At 44.1% G+C, this 25,163-nt stretch overlaps 1 protein-coding gene across 8 annotated transcripts in view; it reads left to right on the top strand.

The window, feature by feature from the left end:
* The first annotated feature begins 5,604 nt into the window (after nt 1–5,604).
* The window catches only part of ZDHHC2 (zDHHC palmitoyltransferase 2), a 555,886-nt gene continuing 536,327 nt past the window's right edge, over nt 5,605–25,163 (top strand). For all 8 annotated transcript variants that reach the window (XR_014978173.1, XM_085642023.1, XM_085642022.1 and 5 more), the window contains exon 1: nt 5,605–5,815. Coding sequence is in view for 7 of the 8 variants with exons in the window: in XM_085642023.1 (XP_085498149.1) it covers nt 5,686–5,815 (130 nt within the window). In the remaining variant the exon portion in view is untranslated. The remainder of the gene's footprint in view (nt 5,816–25,163) is intronic.

Genomic DNA, 25,163 nt, shown 5'->3' with positions numbered 1-25,163 from the left:
GATTGATTCCTTTGTGGCAACTGAACTGCACATTTTCTTACAGAGCCTGCCAGACCCAAGAACACTGGATTACTCTGTAGCAGCCTTCGAACATTAGAGGAAGTGATGGGAGCCGGATTTAAACATAAGAGAAGAATATCAAAGTATCTCTTCTGACAATATGAGTTACATTTGAAATCTGGAAGAATCAGTATACTATTGACAGATTCTGTTGTTGAAGGTGGTGCACTTAGAAATCTGATCTGTGGGAAGCCTATAGAATAGGAGAGAACGAATCCCAATCCTAAGCAAGGACTCTGATTGATGAGAGGTGGTTTTCCTCAGTATGCCCGGATACAATTCCTGGTCCTTAGTGAGGGGTGAATGGCAGAAGTAATTGGTCACAATAGAGGCCGTAGAGTTTTAAGATATTGAATGATTGATTTTTAAATTGAAGGAGATCTAAACCTAAATATATTGTCCTTAAGAAAGTGTCTGAATCATTCACAAACGCATCAACTCATTTTTCACACTGAATCAAATCATAATAAGAGATCATAGAGGAAGAATATCTACTTCATCAGGACTCGTACCTGATAGAAATAATGGATCAGCATTTGCAACAGATACAGTAGCACTGTACTTCGGCTGCTTCCATTTGATTGTTGATGTTTTATTTTAATTGGTATTGCATGATTTATTGCCCCGATATTGATGGGGGGATTTTAAAAAGTGAACTGTGTTTTTAATTTATTTCATATGGTGTTGTTTTTAACTGGCTGAGATATTTGAAGATACTCCACGGGAAGATGATACAATTGTGGGGCCTTTACATGTGATTTTTTAGCCCTAAAACTTTATTTAATTCTTTACTTTGGTGGCACTTGGTGAATTTAATAGGACCCATAGCGAATGTAGGGACAATTGGTGGAGTGTTGTGGATGACTAGACGTATTGCGTGATGCATTGCTCCAAGGGGAGTTCTTTAATCTACTGGTGGCACATATTCAACCAACAACATTTTTGGGGGCCCTGGGATCCAGTAGCCTCACCAAGACCCACAGGATGCATAACTGCCACTGAGGTTCATACCTGGTTCACACAATCTCCCTGCCCTGAGTGATCATGCAGGCCATATGCCGCCCGTTCCAAGATGGCTGGGGTAGGAGGCGGTTTACTCGGCCCCAAAAAGCCGGACTCACCATTGCCAAATCGATGCACAAAACGCTGCCTTTGGACTGATGAGAAGCCTCACGACTGAGAGCCTATCCAGTGGGGAGCAAAGAGGGCGGCAACTGTGTTGGGCAGGTATAAGTACTTGCCTCTAGACCACGAGGCACCGGACATGAAGCGTGGTGAGTGCTGGAAGTGAGGGACTCCCCTAGGGGCTCCCATAGACTAGCAAGATGGTGAGTGTGCCAGAGTGCTGCACTAAGGGGCCGCCCTCTTAGGAGGGTGCACTGCATGCACTGCGGGCAGCCGCAGAGTGACAGAAAATATACACAACAGTTGAAGAATTGACAGGTAAATAGAAATAAAAAATAAAAACGTTTTCTAGACCTATACTGTTTGCTGGTTTGCGTTATGAAGAAAAAATTAGAGAAAGTTTACACTTTTGGAAAACAAGGCAGCATCTGTGAGGCCTGCACAGATAACATGACTACATTTGTCCTTCACTGGGAACCAAACACCCAATTGTAGCGCCTGACTCTCAGAGGGTAGTATTGCAGAGCAGTCTGAGGCTTATTCAAGGGAGGTGGTGTGGGCTAGTAATTGCCATTTGCAGGTGCCCAAAAATAACACTCAATAATTGATTGTCCAGTCTGTACTTTGCTTTATAAAAGTAAGAGTACATTTATTAAACACACACACTACTCAATACTATGGACCAATTTACAAATATACATAAGCTGTTGGAATTACTTTGTGACATTGCATAACATCTCCACCCCTCCTGCAGGGGGGTGGGGTCTAGTACCACCACTCCCATGTATGCACATCATCTTGCCCCCAATGCAGTTGGTTGAACATAGCCTAGGGCAAGGGCCCGGCGCACTAGCACCATCCCAGTGGCAACCCCCCCGCCATTATCTCCACAAGCATTTAAAATAGTTAACCCTGACTTGGTGACCTATAACCCTGACTGAGCATGTCCTACTGACCATAAAGTATTCACCTCTATATTTTAAGGGTAGCAGTCTGGGTTCTTCACGTAAGTGCAGCAGCAAGAATACATGTTTAAGCAACACTTTAGAATGACAGTACTCATCACATTTGTGGATCACTAGAATGCATTGCAATTGCAGCCCCTAAAGGCATCACAGATAAAATCATAGGATTACGCATATACAGCCAGACACCCTAAGAGGAATGTCTGGCAACATAACCCCACTTTGCTTATGACATCACCTCACACAAGTACTTCACATTACACATGTGACCTTCAGTTCCTCTAAAAGAAATAACATTAGTAAATGCATTTCAATGCAATGACACCACTTCACCTCCAGGGAATGCACTTGTCAAGACATCCCCAGCTCAGCCCTTCACTCTTTGATGCACTTCTTAATGCACCCCCAGCTGTAGAACAAAAGTTCCAGCCTAGGAGGTGATGCAATCTTCTCTGAGCCCTTGAGGGGTTATTCTATTTAAATCATCAGGAAACTTAGGGTGGGACTTATCTTTGTGCTGGGGGGGAGACAGCGCTTCTCCAGCAGCTCTCCCCAACACCCTTTCACACTTAAGGGTGACCCCCCTCCCCTGGGGGGCCACCAGGAACCTAAACGGCAGACTTCCAAATGCCTGGCAAGGCATTATGGGGCGCTTCGTGCTCCTGCTTATGAATATTAGATGAGCGGCTCTCCTGCTGTGCTGGGGAGAGCCACGCTGGCAGTGTTGGTGGCTTCGCCGTGTTCTTCTGCCTCGGTGGAGGGCCCGGTCCCACCCGGACGCCCAGGTGAGTGAATGCGGCTTGGGGAGTCCACCTCCGGCCGCTCGGCCCGTTCCCACCCGGGTCCCGTGCAGTGCCTAGTGTCCTCTCGGGGTCCCAGTCCCATCCGGGACCCCCACTGGCCTTCCAGTTGGAGGGCAGCCTGGGAAGCCCACCCCCGGCTGCCCCCGCAGGCTCTCCGTGCGGCCAGCACCCTCGTGTGCTGCCGCGGGAGCCGGACGATCACTTCTGGCAGACGCGTCCTGATCTCCTCGAGGCCCGGGGATGGGGTCCCGGGCCCCCTTCTTCTCCTCGTCTTTGGCGGTTTCGGCGGGCGCCAGGGTGGGCTCCTGGTGCTCCGCTTGCGGCATCTTCACAGGGAACGTGATGACGCTCCCCGTCTTTGCTTGGGGCCCGGGGATGGGATCCCGGGCCCCGTACATCTTCGAGGGGAGCGCGGCGGCGCTCCCCTCCCTCTGGAATCACCGGGGGTCAGGGTGGGCTCCTGACCCCTTTAGGGAGCTTCACCGGGAGCGCAACGGCGCTCCCCGCCTCTACTTCTTTGGGGGGCAGCTCCGGGACCTGACCCACTCCGGGGGCATTTCTGAGACCGGCGGCAAAGCCCCACGCGCTTCGTCGTCGGTCTTCTTAGGGGTCAAAGGTTGCCTACCTTCCGGGGGCCATATCTCAGCCCCTAGGGGTCCAATCTGCCCCATTTTCGTGTCTTCTTGCTCCTGGTGGCGTCTCCCAGCCACTGAGAGCACTCTCTTTTGCCCTCCGGGTCTCCAAGAGGGTGCATTCTGCAGGAAGCAGTCTTCCCTGGCTCCCTGCGCCTCTCTTCTCCCTGCGCAGAGGCCTCTGCTTCTGCGCACTGGTCCTGGGCTCTTCTTCTGGCACTGTTAGGGTCCTGGGGGGCAGTCAGGGGGTACCTCCTTCCAAATGCCCATTGCCAGGCTCCAGCACCTTCCGCCTCAGCAGACCACACCCCAGTGAGAGCTTCTCTTCCTGTGCAAGCACTTTTTAAAAGTTGAGTAGGGGGCTGGCAGGAAGTCTCTGTTGGTCCTATCAAACAGCGACACATCACTTCCCTGCCCCTGCTCCCTTCTTCTTGTCCAGCCTCTGGTTTTGTTCAAAATGGCGGCGTCCAGTGTCTCTGGCCACATGACCTCTGAAGCCCAACTCCTTCCCCCCCTCACTGCCTTCTCTCCTTGGTGCAGCCTGGTGCCTGGCACCCAGTGACAGCTGCTAATGGATGAGCCTGTAGCCCCACCCATCTTCTCTTCGTGCTGAGGAGGACTTAGCTTGTGGAAGAAAGGTTATCAATCCATCCAGCTGAGGTCAGCCCTCTGCCTGGGTCTGGTCATGGCTGGCTCAGAGAAATATGACAGTTCTGTATGACCCAAAAGCAGTACAAATATGACTTTGGATTCTGCAGAACACTTCTTTTCACATCAGCTACAGTTGACTTTAGTGCGTGTCTGGAATCTGTAGGCCTTAGGAAAATGAAACTAGCCCATGTGCTCCCTATCCCCCTAAGAGAATAATGGAATAAACACGGTAAAGCACACTGACTTTCCCTGGCATGTTTCTTCCCACTGGATAAAGTCAATTCCATGTCACCACCCAATTCTGCATAAGTCCTTCCACACCATTCACTTTGTAGCTGCTCCTGAACTGCGCACGCTAGGAATCTCCCCTGCGCCGCCTGTACATGGGTGCACACGCATGTACGCATGTGTCTGCATGTTACCAGCCCGATGTCCCTTACTCCAGCTGCTGCGCGGTGGCCTGGTCAAGCCAGGGGGACACCAGTAAAATCCCCATGCAGTCTCTTACATCCTGAGTTCACTGTGGGTGAGTCCCAACTTATGAGGCTCCCCCACTGTAAAAGCTCAACAATTAGGTGCTCAAAAAGCAAAAAATCCGGGCGGCCCATAGTGTCAGAACCATCTTCTAACATACACCAAATACAATTTACATATTTCCTTGATCCCGCACATACTACCCTCTCAACTATCCTACAGTAAGCTAATGCATGGATTTTTATATAGCGTAAACATAGCCACAGGCCCTTGAGCATGTTAGCTGATTACTATGGTAATTTGAGTTTCGGGTTTAGCCTATTTCCTTGGACATCTCAGCTCTGTGACTAACTCTCAATGCGTACCTCCTATAATATTGTGAAAACTAGGCCCATGGTACTGGAAACAAGAATCCTAACAGTAGTGATGGGACCGCCAAGGTTGTGACGCATTACAATGATTTACCAAAGTGCTACTCTGGTGGCAGCGGGTGCTGAGTCAGCGAGTGACACGGCGTAACATTGTGTGCACTTCAAAATGAGCATACTTCAGTGTGTGAATCTCCACCCACGGGATCCGCCTCTAAAAAACGCCGTCACATCAATAAAGAAATTACGCAAATCGACTAATGTAAAACCTGCCCAGTAAACTTGATATGCTTCTAAGCCACTAACCACAAATAAATGTACGGTTTCTTATTTGCACTGTATCTGCCCTCCTGCCAAAGACAGTGACCATCTCACACATCCCTCTCATTACAACTGTCAACATCGAGCGTCTCCCCCGCCCGTGGCGGTGTCAGCTGCCTGCAGCAGTGTGGCTGGCAAGGACCTCCCTCCTCCCCCCTCCCAGCTGGCTGTGTCTGGCACACTCAGAGCGAGAGATCTCGGGGGGGGCCCAGGCTGCCCTCACTCCTCCCTGCGCTGCCCGCACTCACTCTTCCAGCTGTGGCTGACGCCCGGGCTGCCTCCAGAGATGGCGCCTTCCGTGGGCCCCAGTACTCTGAAGCGCCGGTGCCAGAGAGTGCTCTACTGGGTGCCCGTGCTCTTCATCTCCATCATCGTCTGCTGGTCCTACTACGCCTATGTAGTCCAGCTCTGCCTAGGTGAGTGCGCCGCCGCCCCCCGCCTGCTGCAGTCTCCGGAGCAACAGCAGGCGGCGCGGGGGTGTTTGTTTACCTCTGCTGCCGCTGCTGCTGCAGGACTATTAGCGGCTCCGGGAGCCGAGCCCAGCCGGGAAACCCTCGGTGATCGGCAGCGGGCGCAGAGTGCGCAGTCACAGGGGCAGCTGCGCGCGTGGGTACCGGGGGAGCACAGCTGCCAGCATGAGAAGTCTCCGGAGGGAGACAGTTAACTCTGGATTAGCGCAAGGGATATTTGCTATTTAACAGCCAGGCTGCCTCTTTAGTTTTATATTAAAATGTTGATATTTTTTTTTCAACTTTTTGAATATTTGCTTTTATTTGATGTCCCTGACACGTTAGGAAACAAGCATTTGCAATGCAATAGGTCTCGCATTTGCGAGACTTTGAGCTATTGGCATTATAAATGGCAATGCCTTTTTATGTGTTTCGAAAATCTGCGGGCGGTGCGAAAACATGCACTTTGTACTTATAGTTGTTGCTTATGAGAAGTAAGGCTGGCAGTAACTGCACCTCTTTTACTGCCAGCTTTGCTTCTCCTAAGGAACGACTATAAGTACAAAGTGCATGTTTTTGCACCGCCTGCAGGTTTACAAAACACCGAAATAAAAGGCATTGCCATTCACAATACCAATAGCTCAAACTCTTGCAAATGTGAGACCTATAGCATTTCAAATACTTGTTAATTGATCTATCTGCTGCACCCCTGAACATTCTGTAACAGACACTGCAGCATTTTACACACAACGTGCTTAGTGCACATGAACACCTGGAGCACGCGGAGCTCTTAATAAAACAGGCAGGTGCCTGAGGCACTTTTGAGACAAGATCACACAAAGCAGGATTTGATTAGAGCGGAGCTGAGGGCAAGTCGAGGTGAGGAGAAAGGTCTCTAGGTTCACCTAACAACAAGGTATCCTCAGGTCCATTTTTAGGCACTGACTATTGTTTATGGAGGGAAGGAAAGGAAACAAAAATAAACCTGTATGTATACATTGTGGGCAAATTACCTAATGTCCAGGTGCTTAACAAAATGAATGTGTCCGACTGTAACGCAACTGGTGCTGATGTAAAGCGCTATAATACATTTGGGTCGAGTTTGCGCTGTATAAAACAAAAATAAAAAATATCCTTGCTGCCATTCCTATCTGCCAATGGGCGAAAGAGTTGTTTAGATTCCTTAGCGGTGATACTCACTTGATGAAGAGCTGTTTGTAACCTCCTAATCACAGGTTCGAATCCGTCAAGGAGTGGATAAATTAGGGCCAGCGTGTTAGATAATTATAAGACCTTTTGTTCTGGCAGGTAAGGACAGATTAGCTTTGACGTGTGCATTGCAAATATGAAATATTATTATGCTTCATTGAAACACAGTGGCGAGATCAGTGCTATGAAATTCCCGCGTGGTATACGGCGCTATACCGAAAAGCATGAATAAACAGAGCTCAGCATAGTACCTGCGGCTGACCTCCTCGGGGTGTGCAGCAGGAAGAAATGAAGGGTGCTTGAGAGGCCGAGGGGTTTGTGGAAACAGCCTGTGCTTGTAAGGAGTGGGGGACTTCCTCAGACTGACCCCCTTCCTCGGAGGGACTTCTGATATCACTGCAGCACTGATGCCTCATTTGCGCCAATCATTCCTCTGCTGTTATCAGTGACCCTTACTCCCCCTGAGCCCCTCCCTTCCCAAGCAGAGCTCTCATACATTACCTGCTATTTTAAGCAAAACAATTTAACATGAATACCTTTAAAACTCGTGTATTGGTAAAAACCTAACGGAATCCAGGGACTTGCTTGTTGTTTTTATTAATCCTTGCTATGTATGAACTAGTGCTGTCGCTTCATCAACAATAATACGAACATTTACAAACAAAATACATGTACTTTCTGGAGGTTTCGAGCAGGCAGCAGAGGGTCTTAAAATCTGACTCGCGCTTCTTCCTTAAAACTTTATTGAAATTCCAAAGCCTTCCTTACCTCGAGGCCGGAAGTCCACGGGTGTTCACACGGGGTCCTGCAAGTCCACGGAGGTGTGCAACCGGTGCCGTACTAGTGCAAAGGTGCGCACGCTGTGCCCCTACCAGTGCAGAAGTGTGCACCCGGTGCCCATACTAATGCAGAGGTGCGCATGCTGTGCCCATTCAAAACTGTTTTGCCAAAGCAATTTTTTTTTTTTTTTACAAACAACTTTACTAAGGAATGTATCGCAATGGCGAAGAAACAGAAGGGGTCATAGAGGTTAAAGTGAAAAACACTGCTGCGCATAAGACAGATGGCCTGAAAGACAATGCATTTAAGCTCCCACAAGGAATCCCAAACATGAGCAACATGCTTTCAGAGAGAGGTTCTGATGATAGGATCAGCTAAAGTAAACAAACCATCTGCCTCTGTCCGTGATGTGTGCAGGGGCTCCAGGGATGTCGGTGCTACCTACATCCAGGCAACACAACAGCCGTGGTCATGTAAGAAAAGCGGGCAATGGCGAACTGCTGCCAATTAGCGCACAGGCGCCGATATTAAATAAAGTTAAAGCAAAAAGTATGCCCGTCTCCTTCATAGCAGCACTCCTGAGCTAATATACATGAAGGTGTGTGTGGTGCAGAGATATTAAATTGAAAGAACGACATCCATTAAGTGGGCGCTCAGCTGAGCTACGAGAACACTGCACAGTGAAACCAAATAAGGAACGAGGGGCGGGTGGCACTGGGGAGTGTGGGGGCGACACAGAGGGCGGGTGGCGGTGGGGGGTGACGACGAGGGGAGGATGACACAGACGTGCATCGATCGTGGCCACAAGCATGAAGGAATGCAAAAAATACAAACAAGCGCGCACTGAAGCTGACGGAGTGGGAGGGGGAGTGGGGGCGGGCACGCAGGCTGCCAAATGGTGCGATGAATCACGGCTAAAGTGAAAGCAAACAAGTGGTTGCAGGACTCCAAATGGTGCGCGCGCCCGGACGGGTCACATGCACTGTAGTTGGAGGCCTGCAAAGCCACTGTTTGCACTTCCAAAACGCGCTTACTATAAGTCTCGCCAGAGCCAGCGCTAAAGCGCTGGTCAGGCGAGACCTAAAAATGAACGCTACTTTTTCTGTAATATAAAATACCCGTCTCTGGCATAGTTTTTTTTTTTTTTGGAGTTGGAAAGTTTTAATAAATGAAGCCTTTTTAGCTGATGGACGAGTGTCTCGTGTATTAACGAAAACTTCCATCAAAGAGGTCATAGCTGGGAGATCTGAATCGGAACAGGGCTGGTTTAACTGTGCGCTGCCTTGTATAATCGACTTGACAGCATCATTTATAACTGCTCTCATGCTGGGGATTTGAGCTGCAAGATCAACATTTGTTTCTGCTGTGCACGTGAAAAACCAGTTTAATTTCGGCCCAATACCGAGGCACGTGCTGATGGTTAAGTGCACGTTGCCTCCCCTCCGCTATGGTGAGGGCGTGCAATGCTATTTGAAGCTGTCAGATGCAGCACCCGCCTTGACATGGAAACTTTGAGGGAGCCTAGAGCGAGCTTTCCTTACCTCTCCTCTTCGATGCATCCAGTTTCACTGTGGTTTGTCATGTCTCAGCGTCAGCCTACAGGGTGTCAGCATTTCCTTGGGTGCTTTTAATTTCCTTTCCCGCCTCGCTGCATTCCTTTAATTTAATAATTTACGTAACACCTTCAAATTATTATAACTTGCGCACCTCCATACTCGGTGCATTCAGCTTGGTAGCCACACTAAATTAACTATAACTCGATCCCTCTCCGTGTAGTGCCTATACCTTTTTGAATGATATAACTTATACCATTTAAAATAATAATATTTACAATAATAGCTATGACATCACATATCACATCTTTTGTGAGAATACAGTGCATGGTAGAGTGGCGAGTTAAAGTTAACCCCTTCAGCGCGGCGGGGATTACCGCGCGTGCTGAAGGTTCTATTGAGCGGGCGGGGCCGTGACGGAGCAATTCCGTCATGCGCACAGCGCAACCGACGCGCATGACTGAACCGCTCCGTCATGCGCATTGAAGAGGTTAATGTAGTGTGGCTACCGAGTTGAATACACTGTTTAGAGAGGTGCACGACATAGAATAATGTTATTTATTTACAGAGTATAGTGCGAACGTGGCTCGTCAGGGTATCAGAACCTTAAACATATAGTTAACAGAAAAAAACAAACATGAGAAAAAGCAAGAAGGCATATGTAAGAAGCAATACAACTACAGACCATATACCGTCCTGGTAGATTGGGAGACCAGGGATAGATCAACCTGCAAATACACAAACTGAGGGACTTTAGGGATGCTCCAGTTGGAATCCGTGTATGAGAAGCATTTTTACTTCTCTTATGAAGGCAGTAATAGAGGGGTTTCCCTGGTTTCAGGTGGCAAAGCGTTCCAAATTCTTGGGGCTAGACCGGAGAAAGATCAGTTGTAAGTTTTTTTTTTTGTTGAACTTCTGTGGTTTCAGCAACAACGAGTTACAGCTTCTCAAGGACCACATCCCACCAGATAGTTAAAGTTTGTGGTTCAAGTAAACAGGGATGTTTTGATGAAGGGCCTTGTCTGTCATGCAAGCTACCTTCAAATGGATTCTTGTTTCAAACAGGAGTCATTTTAGGTAGTTTAAAACTGGCGTAATGTGGTCGGAGCTTCTGGATCCATTGATGAGCCTAGCAGCTGAGTTCAATGTGGCCCTCAGTGGAGCCAGCCTTACTTTGGGTAAGCCTGCAAGAGTAGCACTCCTGTAATCTAGTCAGGATATAACTAGAGCTTGACTGCTAATTGAAAGTCACCTGGAGGCAAGAAGGGCTTGATTTTCCTTAGTGTGTTCAGATGGTTTTGAAGGAGTTACATACGTTATAAATTAAAGGTATAAGTATAAGATTACAATTAAAAATGTTTGTGTTTGGTTTGTAGTTGAAGAATGAATAAAGTTATATTAATTTAAAGTTAGTGCGAAATTGTGTAAATGAAAGGTATAACTATAGCTTTATAATGTTTAATTTTTATGTATTTTAAGTTTGGTTTGTATAGAAAGAATAATGTAAGTTTTTCTAACTATAACAAAGGTTTAACCTTTGTTTTTCCTTTGAATTTCAATATTTTCTTAATTTGAATAAAAATGTGTTCCAAATCCTAGAGTTTACTGTCATGGAGTCGAATGTCATTAAGTAGAGTGCGGTACAGTAGAGTGGAGGAGAGTGTTGTATAGTGTAGTGTTGTCGAGTGTACTGTCATAGAGGGGAGTAGAGTAGAGTGGAATGTGGTAGATTGGAATAGCGTACAGTGGAATAGCAAACAGTGGAGTGGCGTAGAGTGGAGTGTTGTAGAGTGGAGTGAAGTAGAGCAGAGTGGCGTAGTGTATGGTGGAGTAAATTGGTATACAGTGTAGTGGCATGTTGTATAATACAATGGCATGGAGTGCACTAGAGTGGACAGGTGTAGTGTAGAGTCGAGTTATGTATAATAAATTGGATTGGCATCTTGTACAGTACAGTAGCGTGAAGTATTGTAGAGTGTTGGAGAGTGCTGTAGAGTGGAGTAGAATGTTTTACTAGTTTAGTGCAGAGGCATAGAGTGGAGTACAATGTTGTGCAGTGGCACATAGGGTAGTAGAGTCTTGTAGAGTTGAGTTGCATATAGTGGAGTAGAGTGTGGTACAGTGGTGAGGGGTCGGATGGAATGTTGTACAGTGCCATAGAGATAGGTAAATTGACAAACTGACTTGTATTAAACGGATTCTAATATCTTTTTGAAACAAATATCTAACAGCTTTTTTTGAATTGTTTGCTTTTGCACTAGAGATTCTATTTTTATTATTAAGGTCTGTAAACATGCTCTCTTGTTTTGTATATGAAAGAGCTACACACCAAGGATTATAAGTGGGTTGCGGGAAAGGTGATGGGATAACCATGCATTATAAGGAATGAAGTATCCCCTGCCATACATGTTACAGGTATTGCATGTCATCTCAGAGTTCTATAACCTTATAAAGAAACTCACCTTTGGCCTAGTTCCTCTATATGGTCATAGATCTCATTGGTGGCTAGTAATGTTCAACCGGGGGAACTTTATTCCATATATTTAATCATTAAGAATCAAAAATAGTCAACATGAAGATATGTCTTTAGTTAACATTTGATAATAAGCATACTTTTTTCAATACCTATTACATACTTTTAATATGAAGGAGATAAATACAGCTTATGAAGATGGGATGTGTATAGTCCGTTGCATGCACTATTACAGTATTCTTGGTAAAAGGTGACAATGCATGTTCAATAAATGTACAGATCTTACTACTTCAAACTCCACCTAAAGAGGGAATTGCTGTCTGGCATTGGGCCTGAACATTCTGCGCTGCTATAGTTCCCACAATTAAGGGATTCCAGAAAAGTAAAGTACTGGTTTTCATTTCTCCTTTTTAGTATCTGCTTGAAACATGTTGCTTGTTTACATTTGTCTGACTGATGGGATATATCTGCTGGCCGATGCTTTTGTCTTAAGTTGAAAAAGTATTGTCTTGAAATGCAGACATATCTGAAACTTGTTAATTTTTGGTAATTTCCTTTCCGCTTATGTCTTTCTTCCTACTGTCTACAGAGGCAACCTGGTTTATTCATCATCATCATCAACATCATTTAACCTCATCTCGGTTTGTAGAGACCATAAGAGTACGCATAGCAACATAAGTTTAAAAAGCATGGCACCATAAAAACATTTCAATTCAACAAGCAGTATTAAATGAGAATTCAATTTCCACGAACAAGAAGCTTGGCGGGGCCTAGCAAAATCCTATTATCTAGCAGCTGTTCATGTACAAAAGCATAAAAGTCACTTAAAATAATCACTTAAAAGGGGCCATATGTCCAATTAAACTTAACGTGCATGGTGCATTAAGGTATTGATACCTCTTTTTCTGAGATGCCATTTAGAATTTAGATAGCTGGCAACCGAGTGAACAACATAGCTTCTAGTATTTGCCCAACATAATCTCAGGGCATGATGCCTATTGTCAAGCCTGAGGAGGCGGCACAGAGGGATGATCCAGGGGGCAAGCTGTTTAGTGTATGCACGTCAGAACAGTAAGTGCTTGTCGTTCTCCACTGACCGATATCCCGAAGGGCCAAGATAGGAGGGGTTTACATTGCTCCTGCAAGAAGAGGTAAAATAAGCAGAATCCACAATCTAAATGTAATATAAAAAGACCGAGACGGTCGCCTATTCACATAGTCCATAAAATCTTCGAAATAGGAACCATATTTAAAAGACAGGTACTGGTCCGTTAGGCTGCCTGAGGGAACAGCAGAAGTTTTTAAGCCAAGGACAACATTCCAGTAGTGATCTTTAAAATATTCTTTATTAATTAAAAAAATCTTTATTGATCTCATTTATGTCTGAGATCCTACAGGCTGTCATGATCTGGTTGAGGGCAAAAGGCGCATTTCAGGCCTCTTCAAAGCTTGTTAACGTCTCAAATCTTCGTATCTAAAACCGTGGGACAGGATGTTGCTCATCGCTGGTGCATCCCTTGTTCTCTTTTCACCATTGGTGAATTGGACCCTTGTACAGATTGACACCAGAGAGGCCTGTCAGCAGCTAGAAGAGGGCATATGCATTAACTCGCCAACAGTGAGGAATGTGCCATACATTGTGTTTAATGTTTTTATTTTGTTCAGTTCCAAGTTTTAATTATCTGATCAAACCATACTTTATCTCTTTATTTTTCATGCTTAACTTTCTGTCACTACGTGAAATTAAACCAACAAATGAGTCAATTTTCATGACAGAGACTAGACATAGACAATGTAGCGCAGCTCTAGGGCATCAGTCCTTGCATCACATCTCCCCAAGGTCCAAATTTATCACCAACGTTGTCCAGGAGGTCTAGCACTTTCACGGAATGAGACTCACAGTTTGAAATAGATAGTGCTCAATTACCGAGACACTACAAGCTGGAACACATGGTGTCAAGGGTAAGAATTTGAGCATGTAGCTCTTCCTTTACACCACATTCACTCAATCAATCAACCAACCAAAAGTACTTTATTTCAGTCAAATGACCATAAAAGCACAAGTGCCATAAATAAATACATTCAATACATAAAATAAATGTATTCATCATAAGCTTACGTCATATGTTCATTAGACATTCATTTGATCTTATTTGATGTTGTAGTTAGGCATTAAGTTGAAAGGAATATGCACAGCCTGAGTCTCTAGGGATCGTAGTTTAACTCAAAGAGATCACCATACAGGACAACCGACCCTTGGATGTTAGTATTTCCAAAACACATAATTCTTTTAAGTAGACTATTTATAAAATTAAAAAAATAAAAACAATACAAAATTTCAAAAAGTACTTTCCCAATAAAATACCTTATATTCATAATACACCCTTGTTAAACCCAAAGGTCACAACTAAAAGCCTTTCCCATCGGATTCAATTGCAGAGCCCCCGTCAGGCATCCTCCATTGCAAGTACAGGCAGAGACCTGCCCTGCTACTTTGTATAGTCTTCAAGCCCCTGTTGTCCTGTCCGCTTGCTGTAAGAGGCCTGTGGCTTTCATTATATCAGACGTGGCTCAAGGAAACGTGCTCCATTTGAAGGAGGCTGCGAACAGGTGCAAAGCAGGTCACGGCAAAGGCATTAGCCATGCAGCTCCCCACTTCACCACACAACAGTTGCTTAACCATAGGCTGTTGGTCTGGCATCTGCCATTGTTGTGTTAGACAGAGGTATGTCCTGCAGCTTCCCAGTGGCTCCTAGCCCTGGCTGTCCCATCCCCTTGCTCCAATAGAACCATCACTTACAATATACAAGACTTGCACCAAGTAGCAGTATCTATTCCAGAAACACTACAAGCAGGCACAGTGGGGATCACGGCAAAGGTTTCAGCACATGGCTGTCTCGTCTCCCAACAACACTGATCATCCCAATGGCATACTTGTACTGCCTTTGGTAGCAATTCTCCAGACCAGAGTGTATATTTGTGTATATATGTCAAAGAGAAAGTTCTGTTGGCTTTGCCATTGTTTGTTTCGATCTGGCCTGAAGACAGTTTATCATTTTAGCCAGACTGGAGTTTTACCCAAAATTCATAAAAAATACAAAAATATAACCATTCAAAGAGTGGTTTTGAGTCCGTGGTCTGGGACTGTTAAACAGTTTCACGTTTTGGTTCCACCCACCACAGCATACGGAATTGGGCAGTAGGTTAACCACTTCAGTCATTTGCTGTACTCACTGGGAGTCATGCCATTTTGTCACATGTAAACATCTACCAACAAAATGATGCACTTCAATTTCATGGCTCAAGCACTCATTGTTCATCATCCATCACCTCACATGTACCATGGTCTGCCATCGTATACTCAGAGTACAGCAACCCTCATGACCCCATTACAAATACCCTCATTATCAAGAGCCTCTCATCAATCTGCATCATTATTATTATTCATTTTGTTAATTTTTATTATTATTATTATGTTACATGATAATAATACGAACTGCAAACGTTATTCCAATTATTTATAGTAAGCATATGGAGCAAAAAAAAAAGTGACAAAGCAATATAGCTCCACCTAAACATCATTACTATATGCTTGCAATTAAAAAATTAATTTGAAAAACTTCCACACTAGTTAACTGAGCACTCAGATAGAAGGCACCTACTATGTTACAAAGTCGCTGTGGAACATCAACTTTAAAAAAGTGATGGAAAAGAATGTGATAATTTAACTGGCATCTAAAGTGCATACAAAATACATAGTCAGTTTCTAATGTTGATATAAAAAATTAATTAAAATGCACATAATTTTTGTTTGTGAAGATAAAGGAACTATTTTTAGGAGGATGCGAAAACTGTGCATTGGCTTTGTTCAGTCACTCACAGTGAACAGAACCGATTGGTAAAGGGGACTCATCTATTGAATCGTGCTGTAGTTGTATTGGGTAGAAGAAAAATGTGAATGGCAATTTTTTAAAAAACGAATGGATGAAGCCCCACCTATGCTTGTATATTAGGTGTGGGGTTTTTTCAATAGCAATCTGGTGAGTCAGCTAAAGCTGCAACTTCAAGAGTTCAACATTTTTAGGTCTTGCATGCAAAGCGCATGCATTGTATTGTGAGCCGTATTGTTTAAAATGAAGTAGGCTTTGAACCCGTCCACTGCTTGCCATTATTTGTTTTCATTGTCTCTCTCATTTGCTTCTTTAGATTGCTTAACTTCTGTAGGATTCCCTTCCTTTTTTGTGTTAGCTTCTCCTTGGAGCATGGGCCAAGAATGTGTTGTTCCATGTCTTTTTTTCTTCCTCATTTTTTTGCAATGCTCTATTTGTTTTATTTTATCTACCATCTCCATTGATGCTTTAGTTACTTACACCCACAACCGTTCTACTCTACGCCATTCAACTCTGTTACTCACTCTACGCCTCTCTACACCACTCCACCCTACATCACTCCACGCACTCTACACCACTGCAATCATCTCTATCCCACTCCACCTAATTCAACTCTATGAATCTCTACTCTGTGCCACTCCACTTTATACCACTCCACCCTATTATATACCACTCTATGCCACCCTACTTCACTCTATCATACACCATTCCACTGTACTCCATTGTACACCACTCCACTCTATGCCACTCCGCCCAATGTCACTTTGTGCCACTCCATTCTACTCTGTCACTCTACTCTACACAACTCTACTCTACGCCACTCCATTCTATTCTACACCATTCCATTCTACTCTGCACCACTCTACTCCGTACCACTCCACTCCGTGCTACTACACTGTAAGCCACTCTACTCCATACCACTCTATTCCACATCACCACACTCTATGCCACTCTACTACACACCACTCTAAGCTTTGTCACTCTATGCCACTTCACTCTACCCACTCCATTCCACTCTATGCCACTCTAATCCACTCTATCTCAGTGTACTTCACTTTACTGTTTGCCACTCTATGCCACTTTACAAAATTCTACTATATGCCACTCAACTCTAGGCAATGCCACTCTGTGGCACTGTATGCCACTCCATTCTAAGCCCCAATACTGTAAGTCACTCTAATCTACTACACTCTGTGTTACTTTACTCTATGCATTTCACTCCATGCCACTTCACAGAATGCCATTCTGTGGCACTCTGTGACACTCCACTCTATGCCACTCCACTCTATGCCACTCCACTCTATGCCACCCTTCTCTACACCCCATTTCTCTATGCCACACCTCTCTACACTACACAACTCCATGCCGTAACACTCTTTGCCACATCACTCTACTCTGTGCCACTTTACACCATGCCATTCTATGCCACACTACACTATGCCAAGGCATTCTATGCCACCCCACTCCATGCCACCCCACTGTACACCACTCTACTCTATGCCACTCTGCTCCCCTCCAGTCAATGCCAATCTACTCTATTCCATTCCACTTCATGCCACTCCACATCACACCACACAATGCCACTCAACAGTGTGCTAAGTTGCAACACTCTACATGTTGCCACTTTTCTCTATGCAACTCCACTCTATGCCATGCCACTCCACACCACTCCAGCCCATGCCATGGTACTCTACTCTACGTCACCCCGGTTTATGACACTCTACTCTACTCTACTCTTTATCACTCCACTGTATGCCACTCTCTCTATGCCATTCTACTGTATGCTTGCCACTTTACTGTACACTACTCCACCCTACTCTACCACTCCACTCTATGCTACTCTATGCTATTATATGCCACTCCATGCCATCATGCCGCTCTATGCCACTCCACTCTGCTCTACATCACTCTCCTCTACGCCACTCTACTCTTTGCTACTTTTACTTTTAGGGTTGTTGGTTACCACCAACTGGGGCAGCCTTGTTACCTGAACTGGGGGCAAAGTAAAGACTAGAATCCTAACAAAGGTTCAAATAATGCATTACATTCAACCTAAACTAAAGTAATGTGAAATATACATCACATAAAACTACCCAAACTATACAACACATAAACATATTGCCAAGTGATACCCCTGCACAAACTCAAATATGTACAAAATGTAATAAGACAGTAATAGAGAGTCAGAAGAAACAATGGTGTTCTCTTAGTTACACAAACAAGCAATATAAAGACAATTAACAGTGCAAACGTAAACAGTGGCTGTGAAAAAATTATAACACACAAACTGTTCAGACAAAACAAAAAACAGAAATAGCAAAGATTGCGTCCCCTTCAATCAGGGCCACATCTAGGCGTCGACGGCGTTTCGACCAAGCTGAACTTGAATGGTCATCATCAGGACAAACAATATTAAATGATAGCGTGTACAATAGTTGGATGTGAAATTGCGGCTTAAAGCTTTCTTTTTGGATAAGGAACACACTGAAAATTTCAACCCATCTAGATTGCAATTACCATCTACATTTAATCCCCCTACTAACAAGATGCTTGTTGAACTTTTGGCTTTTGAAGCAATGGTTATGAAAGATGTTATTGCTCTCAGAAAAGGCTTTGAACATATTCCATATAATATTTCTCTCATGGAAAAACAAGCCCTCAATACTTTAAAGGCTAATCGTGTGTTAATCATAAAGCCAGCCGATAAAGGCGAGGGTATTGTTATTCAACCCATTGAAACATACTAGGCAGAAATCTTTAAACCGCTATCTAATCAGAATCATTATGCAATCTTGCGATCTAATCCCCTTTTTCAGATCCAAAAACTTATGACAGATGTAACAGCCAAAGCTAAACTTAGTGGTTTTTAAAAGTGCTAACGAATATGATTTCCTCAATGCTAAATCACCAAGCATTCGGTCCTGTATACTCTACCAAAGATTCACAAAAATCTTTTATTCGCCCACCAGGCTGTCCTATTGTTTCCGGCTGTGCTCGGTACTGGAATCCCTATGTAAATATATAGAAGTTTTCATTAAGGACCTGGCTGATAACACAAAAAGTTATGTTTGCAATTGTGGTGATATTATCACCCAGCTTGAACAAATGGAATTTGACCCTAAAACTGAATTATTGGCATGTTTGGACATTGAGTCCTTATGTACCAATATCCCTCAGCTTGAGGGGATGCAGGTGATTAGGAAAGCACTGGACAAAAGATCGGGTCCAGTCATTGTCCCTACAGATTTTGTCGTTGATCTTTTGACTATTTCTTCGCCTTACAATTATTTAGAATTCAACGGCAAATTTTTCCTCCAAGTTAAGGGGACTTCTATGGGGGCTTCTCATGCTCCCAATTTTGTCATTTTGTATGTTGATCACTTTGAAAGATGTCATATTCACGACTCTGAAGTTAACCATTATTTCGTTTACACTATTAATTGTCTTTATATTGTTTGGTTGTGTAACTAAGAGAGCGCCATTTTTTTTCTGAGTTTATATTACTGTCTTATTACATTTTGTACATATTTGAGTTTGTGTAGGGGTATCACTTGGCAATATGTTTATGTCTTGTATCGTTTCTCTTGTTTTATGTGATGTATATTTCACATTACTTTAGTTTATGTTGTATGTAATACATTACTTGAACCTTTGTTAGGATTCTACTTTTAGCCATTCTGAACAGCAGCCACGCTGCTATACAACATAGCTAAAGGACATTGGTAATGCCAATAACGTTCACACAAGCGAAGCCTATTGGCTTTCCGTTGAACAGTTGCCACTCTTTGCAGCATCCTTACTAACCCACACTCTTCATTTATCCATTAGAGGCCCACTTTACGGCGTTTTAGCTCAATAATCACGTCAAATCTTTTTTACAATCTCACTACAAAGTCACAACCCTCATTTCTTTTACCACAATCTAACCTTGAAGCATTATAACCCCCACAAAGCATCCTCACCATATTCTACACACCTAAACCATTTTACAATTGCTGTACAAGAAAATCACCAGACTTGTATGTTCTACCACATCTTCTCTTTCAAACATGACCACGCAGTCAGTTTTTGATTCGGTTTGATATTCAGAAGAACGCAATACATTTGTTTTAGACTACCAAATGGTGTCATCTTTGGAACAATTATACAATGACCAGATTACAAGACTAATTTGAAATATACGGGAAACAGTGGAATTTTGAGATGGGAAAAGCAAGATGAATGCTCCTTACCTTAGGTTCTGATTATGAGAATACTGTAAAAAGGTCAATAGGGTGCTGCGAAGACTATGGGAGATGATATAATTTATTTGTAAGCGACTTTAAAAAATCTCTACACAAGTCAGTGAGTATATTGCTTTCTTAGTTTTTGCGTTGTGCATATCTGGGATTCAAACAAGGATTGTTTTGACAGCTCGATAAATACTGTCATTTTGTGATCCATCCTGACCCAATGGTGTTTGCATTCAAGTACCTGTTTTCAGTAATGGCTAGAGTGAGCTCTTCTTCGAACTTTAATACGAATGCATTCAGTTACCCATATGCTTTCATACATTATTGATTCAGCTATGCACCCACACCAAAGCATTAAGCCACGTATCTATGCACCCCAGTACCCATGTTCAAATGCAGTAACACATCCTTTAAGCCATCTCTCCACATACCCATGCACCATCCATACACATGTGTGCATCCACGCCTTCTTACGTGTTGCCTGAGTATGTAGGTTTTCTAAACAATACTAGGGCAAAACAATAATACCACACGAGACTGGGTAAAATACTGCAACAACACACTGCTGCTCCTGAAGGAATTCTTATAAAAACTAATTAATTGGTATTTACTGAATCACCAAATATGTGGCTTTGCATTGTATTTGTATCCTTCGTGTAGAAGTACAAAAACAATCAAGGAATATATAAATCAACTCACAAGTCCAAGAACAGCGTACACTGTCTTTCTGGTGAACACAATCAAAACATATATTAAAAATTAGTTTTCACTATTAAAATCCATCCATCTGTCAGTAGATTCAGATGATCTGTCCCGCACGCTTCTCATGCCCATTGGTGGTGTAATTGTGATTTTATATTTTTATGAAAGTGTACATCACAGTGGCCACAAGTGCTGCCTTGGACAGCTACCTCACAGAATATTTCCCCACCCGTGGCAGCACAAATAGTGCATATAGCCTCAACTGCATTCAGATTGTCACTCGACTTGTCTTTGTGAGTATTAGGGTTTGGCAACGTTTGTTGTTTTGCTGCCACCACTTTGAATTATAGCACATGTTTGCATGTAACTTCCGGGCTTTGCTGATGTAAGGTTAGTACTTAGAATAATGTCGTATTCTGACGGCCCCAAGCTATGCGTTTAGTAGAGGCTCTGGCTCTGTATCTGCAATCAAACATTTTGTCCCCAAAAAATCAGTGCTGTTGTGGGCTATAGCATATTGCAATTTTCTAAAATGCAATGTCCCATTCAAAGAGCTTAATTTACTTTACTTGCCTTGGTTCAATCCCTCGAGAGTGCAGGATTCCGCATGTTGAAATGTAGCCATCATGTGTTTCTGGTAAAAAAAGACCACAACTTTATCAGAAAGTCAATCACACGTGTAAAGTGCTCCTGAGCTGGGCTTCTCATGCCTATTGGTGGTGTAATTGTGTTTTTATATGTTTATGAAAGTGCACATCACAGTGGCCACAAGTGCTGCCTTGGACAGCTACCGCTGCCAATCACTGAGCATACATGTGACATCTTTGGTTTTGCCTCAAACTGCCTGTGTGCTGTAAGACCCAGCATAGCACATTAGCTTCCTTTAACCTCGTCCTTGAATTATTCTCATAAACACACTGGATAGGAAGGGCTGGCCATCTTCAGGCTAGATCAAGTGGCCGGAGTGCTCTGTGCTGACCATGCCACCTGCCCTGCTTACTAATCACGTGCTAAAAAAAAGCACCGGGCTCCCTCTAAGGAGCAATCATGCCACTGATAGGAGGTAACAGAAGGATTCTCCATCGGTCAGTGGATTCAGATGATCAGTCCCCCACGCTGACCAGGTGACTTTCCCCACACAGCAGCCACACAACAAGAAGTGCTAGGGCTCCCTGCTGCATGCAAGGCGCACGGATGCACCCGACCAATGCCCGGACCAAGCCTCTGCCAAGGGTGGGCCACTCCGCGCTCGTGTGCGCCCGAATATGGCTGGGATGCCCCCCACCGCCCCCTTGTTTAACAGAGCAATGTTTTAAGGAACAATCTTTTGCTTCTTCATCTCTGTCATTATCTAGTACCGCCATGCCAGAAAAGAACCCCTAAAAAACCTGTGGCTGCCCCACAGAGGACTTTGCTGTTCTAGACTCCTAGAATACTTTTAGAGTGTATTTCAATACTACGTGCTCTTTTAGAATCACAGGGACTGCTTGGCCCTTTGTATCTTGATGTATTAACAATAATCAATTACCAACGTGGCTCTAAACACCAGTGATGTGATGGCATCCATGAAATTATGTGACTTATTTGGACTCATTTGTGTTTCAATTGAATTTTAAGTTTGTGTGATCCATTGCCATATGTTTTCCCTTTTGACCTTCGTGACATGTGATCACTTGAGCGCCAAATTCTTTCAGAAGGTGAGCAATGTAATTGAACATTGCATTATTGCAAATGTTTTTTAAGGTGGAGAATAATCAGTAGAAAATATTTCTCCTTGATAACTTGTCCAGAAGTGGTACTAGTCAAATAGTTGTGAAGATTGACAAGTCTCTCCCTTGTCAGATATTCATGTATGTATGTAAGTATGTATGTATGTATGTATTTATTTATTTATATAGTGGATCCAATCGACAAATCAGGTTGCCTCATGGTTCCTTCAGAAAGCATTTAGATTAGACAGTACATGTGAAAATCACATCTGGTTTCCTAAAAGGTACTAGTGAGTTCTAGGATGAGATAGCTGAGCTTGCATTGTTTCCAGTAGGAAAATAGTTGTCTGGGCACAGGAAAGTGATTAATAACAATAGATAGTTAGAGCGCTCACAGTGCCACTGGAACCAAGCTTCACCCTGCGGATCAGACCCTAACAGGCTGAAACCACTCAGGGTGCTCCAAATAAGAAGGGGCCTGGCCTGGCTGTTCAGACTTGATTGTTTCGACTAGAGCAGGACCAAGGCTGATTTGCATATGGCTGGTTCCTATCTGAGGTGGCATGGTGGGCACAAAATAGTGCACTGGAATGCAGCCCAAGTAATTAGCAATGGCTGAGATTAATTCAAGCATTCCACCCATCTCTTTTTTGCATTTCTCATTGCAATAAGGTCACCATGGGCTCTCAAAAGGAAATAGTCTGTCAACTACTGCATTCAACATTTGCTGAAGTTTTGCCTCATATTTCAGGGGAATATTTCATTGTAAAGTTCAGTTCTTCTGAAAAGGAATAACTATAACCCAACAATAAATAATTGGACAACACTGAGAGTTTACACATATCAGCACACGAGCCACAGAAATATTTTTTCAGGCACAATAGTGGTTAAAGTTACGAAATCTGAAGGGAGAATGTGAGCGATTTTAAAGCACCTATTGCGACACTTTAATGGCAATGACATTCTTTACAGTTGGCAAAAGAAGGTGTGTGTATTTTGAGTTTTTTACCGGATTCAGGAACTAAGATAGATCCTGTCAGCATTAGGGTGGTTTTCCCCCAACCTTTTGCTTTTTTCCTCCATTTTTTCTAATCTCGTTTTTTCTGGCATTAGGACTCTGCGCACTTTACCACTGATAACCAGTGTTAAAGTGCATGTGCTCCCCCTTTAAAACATGGTAGTATTGACTTATCCCCAATTGGCACATTTAATTTACTTGTAAATCCCTAGTAAAGTGCACTACATGTGCCTAGGGCCTGTGAATTAAATGCTACTAATAGATCTGTTGCGCTGATTGTGCCACCCACTTAAACAGCCCTTTAAACATGTCTCAGACCTGCCATTGCAAAGCCGGGGTGTGCAGTTTTAACCTGCCATTTCGACCAGACAAAATAAACCTTTTGCTAGGCCCAAACCTTCCATTTTAAAACATATAAGTCACCTCTAGGTTAGGCTTTGGACAGCCCCAAGGGCATGGTGTGTTGTGTTTCAAAAATGTAACATGTATTTTTATGTTTTACATCTCCTGCTAGTGAAAAACTCCTACATCCATTTTTCACTACTGCAGGGCCTTTTTAGAAGTGTCATTTCCAAATGGGAAGAGATAACCCCTCAAAGTTTGATGTCTATGAAATCACAGTTTAAAATCCTTACTCATGGTGAAGTTGAATTTAAAATTGGTATTCTGAAAATGCTGCTTTTAGAAAGTTGCCATTTTCTTGCCTTGAGCATTTGTTACCTGCTACCTGTGTCTGGTCACATGATTAGATGTAGTTGGCAGTTGGGCTTTGGGTATTCCTCCTAGACAGCTGTACACAATGGGAGCTTAGGTGTGACTGGATGGGCAGGATGGGAGGGAGTAGCTGGGCCCAGCCTCACTTACAGCCTCACTAGGCTGTGTCCTGTCTCCACACAAAGGACTGAATGACCCTGCATTGACACATGAGCCAACTTGGAGCCAGGACAGGGGAGGTAGGGAATTCCATGCCCTTCAAAGACACTGTCTAGAAGCTTCTCACACCCTCCAGAACCAGGGCAATAGGGTTTAAAAGAAGGACCTCAGGCACCACCATTTAAGTATATTTCTGCACCTACTCTTCCAGGAAGAAGGACTGCGTTTCTGCTACAAGGACTTCCACCCTGCTGGACTGCTACTCTGAAAGAGCTGCTGCCTTGCTGTGCTGACCTGCTGCCCTCTTCTCTAGAAAGGAAGAACTGGACCTTGAACTCATCTTGAACCCAGGACTCAAAGTGACTCAAAGGGCTTATCTGCTGGCCTTCTGCTCTGAGCCTCAGGGATATAACAAGCTCCCCGTAGCTCCTGAACCTGTCGTCAATGAGTCCCAGACCCCCAAGTGGTGCCTCTTACGTCCTGGACATTTGGTATGGCTCCTGAGCTCTTGCATTCAAGCTTTTGGGGTCTTCGTGACTGCGAATGGGCCATTCACACTGGAACGATGCTGCTTGCACCGAAAATAAGTGAGAGACGCTACCAGCCTGTCTCTTCACCAAGCAAGCATAGATCCTCATGGAGGACCGCCACAGTAAAGTACCAGCCCGCTCATCTGCGATGCCTGGCCTGCTCTTCACATCTCGCCAACCACCGCCAGCAACACTCTCCTTGCTCCCGTCGACCATCTTCCATGCAAATAAGACTCTTCGCTCAAAACTTGGGAAGGTAAGCCTTCAGCGGGACTAATGTGGAACTGTATGCGACTTGCAGCCTGAACCTTTGACTGACCCAGTCCAGCGCGACCAGATATCCCCA

The sequence above is a fragment of the Triturus cristatus genome, chromosome 2_2 (genome assembly GCF_964204655.1).
Source record: "Triturus cristatus chromosome 2_2, aTriCri1.1, whole genome shotgun sequence".
NCBI classification, from domain to species: Eukaryota; Metazoa; Chordata; class Amphibia; order Caudata; family Salamandridae; genus Triturus; species Triturus cristatus.
The sequence above is the reverse complement of the archived record's forward strand: the minus strand, read 5'-3'. Positions and strand labels throughout refer to the sequence as shown.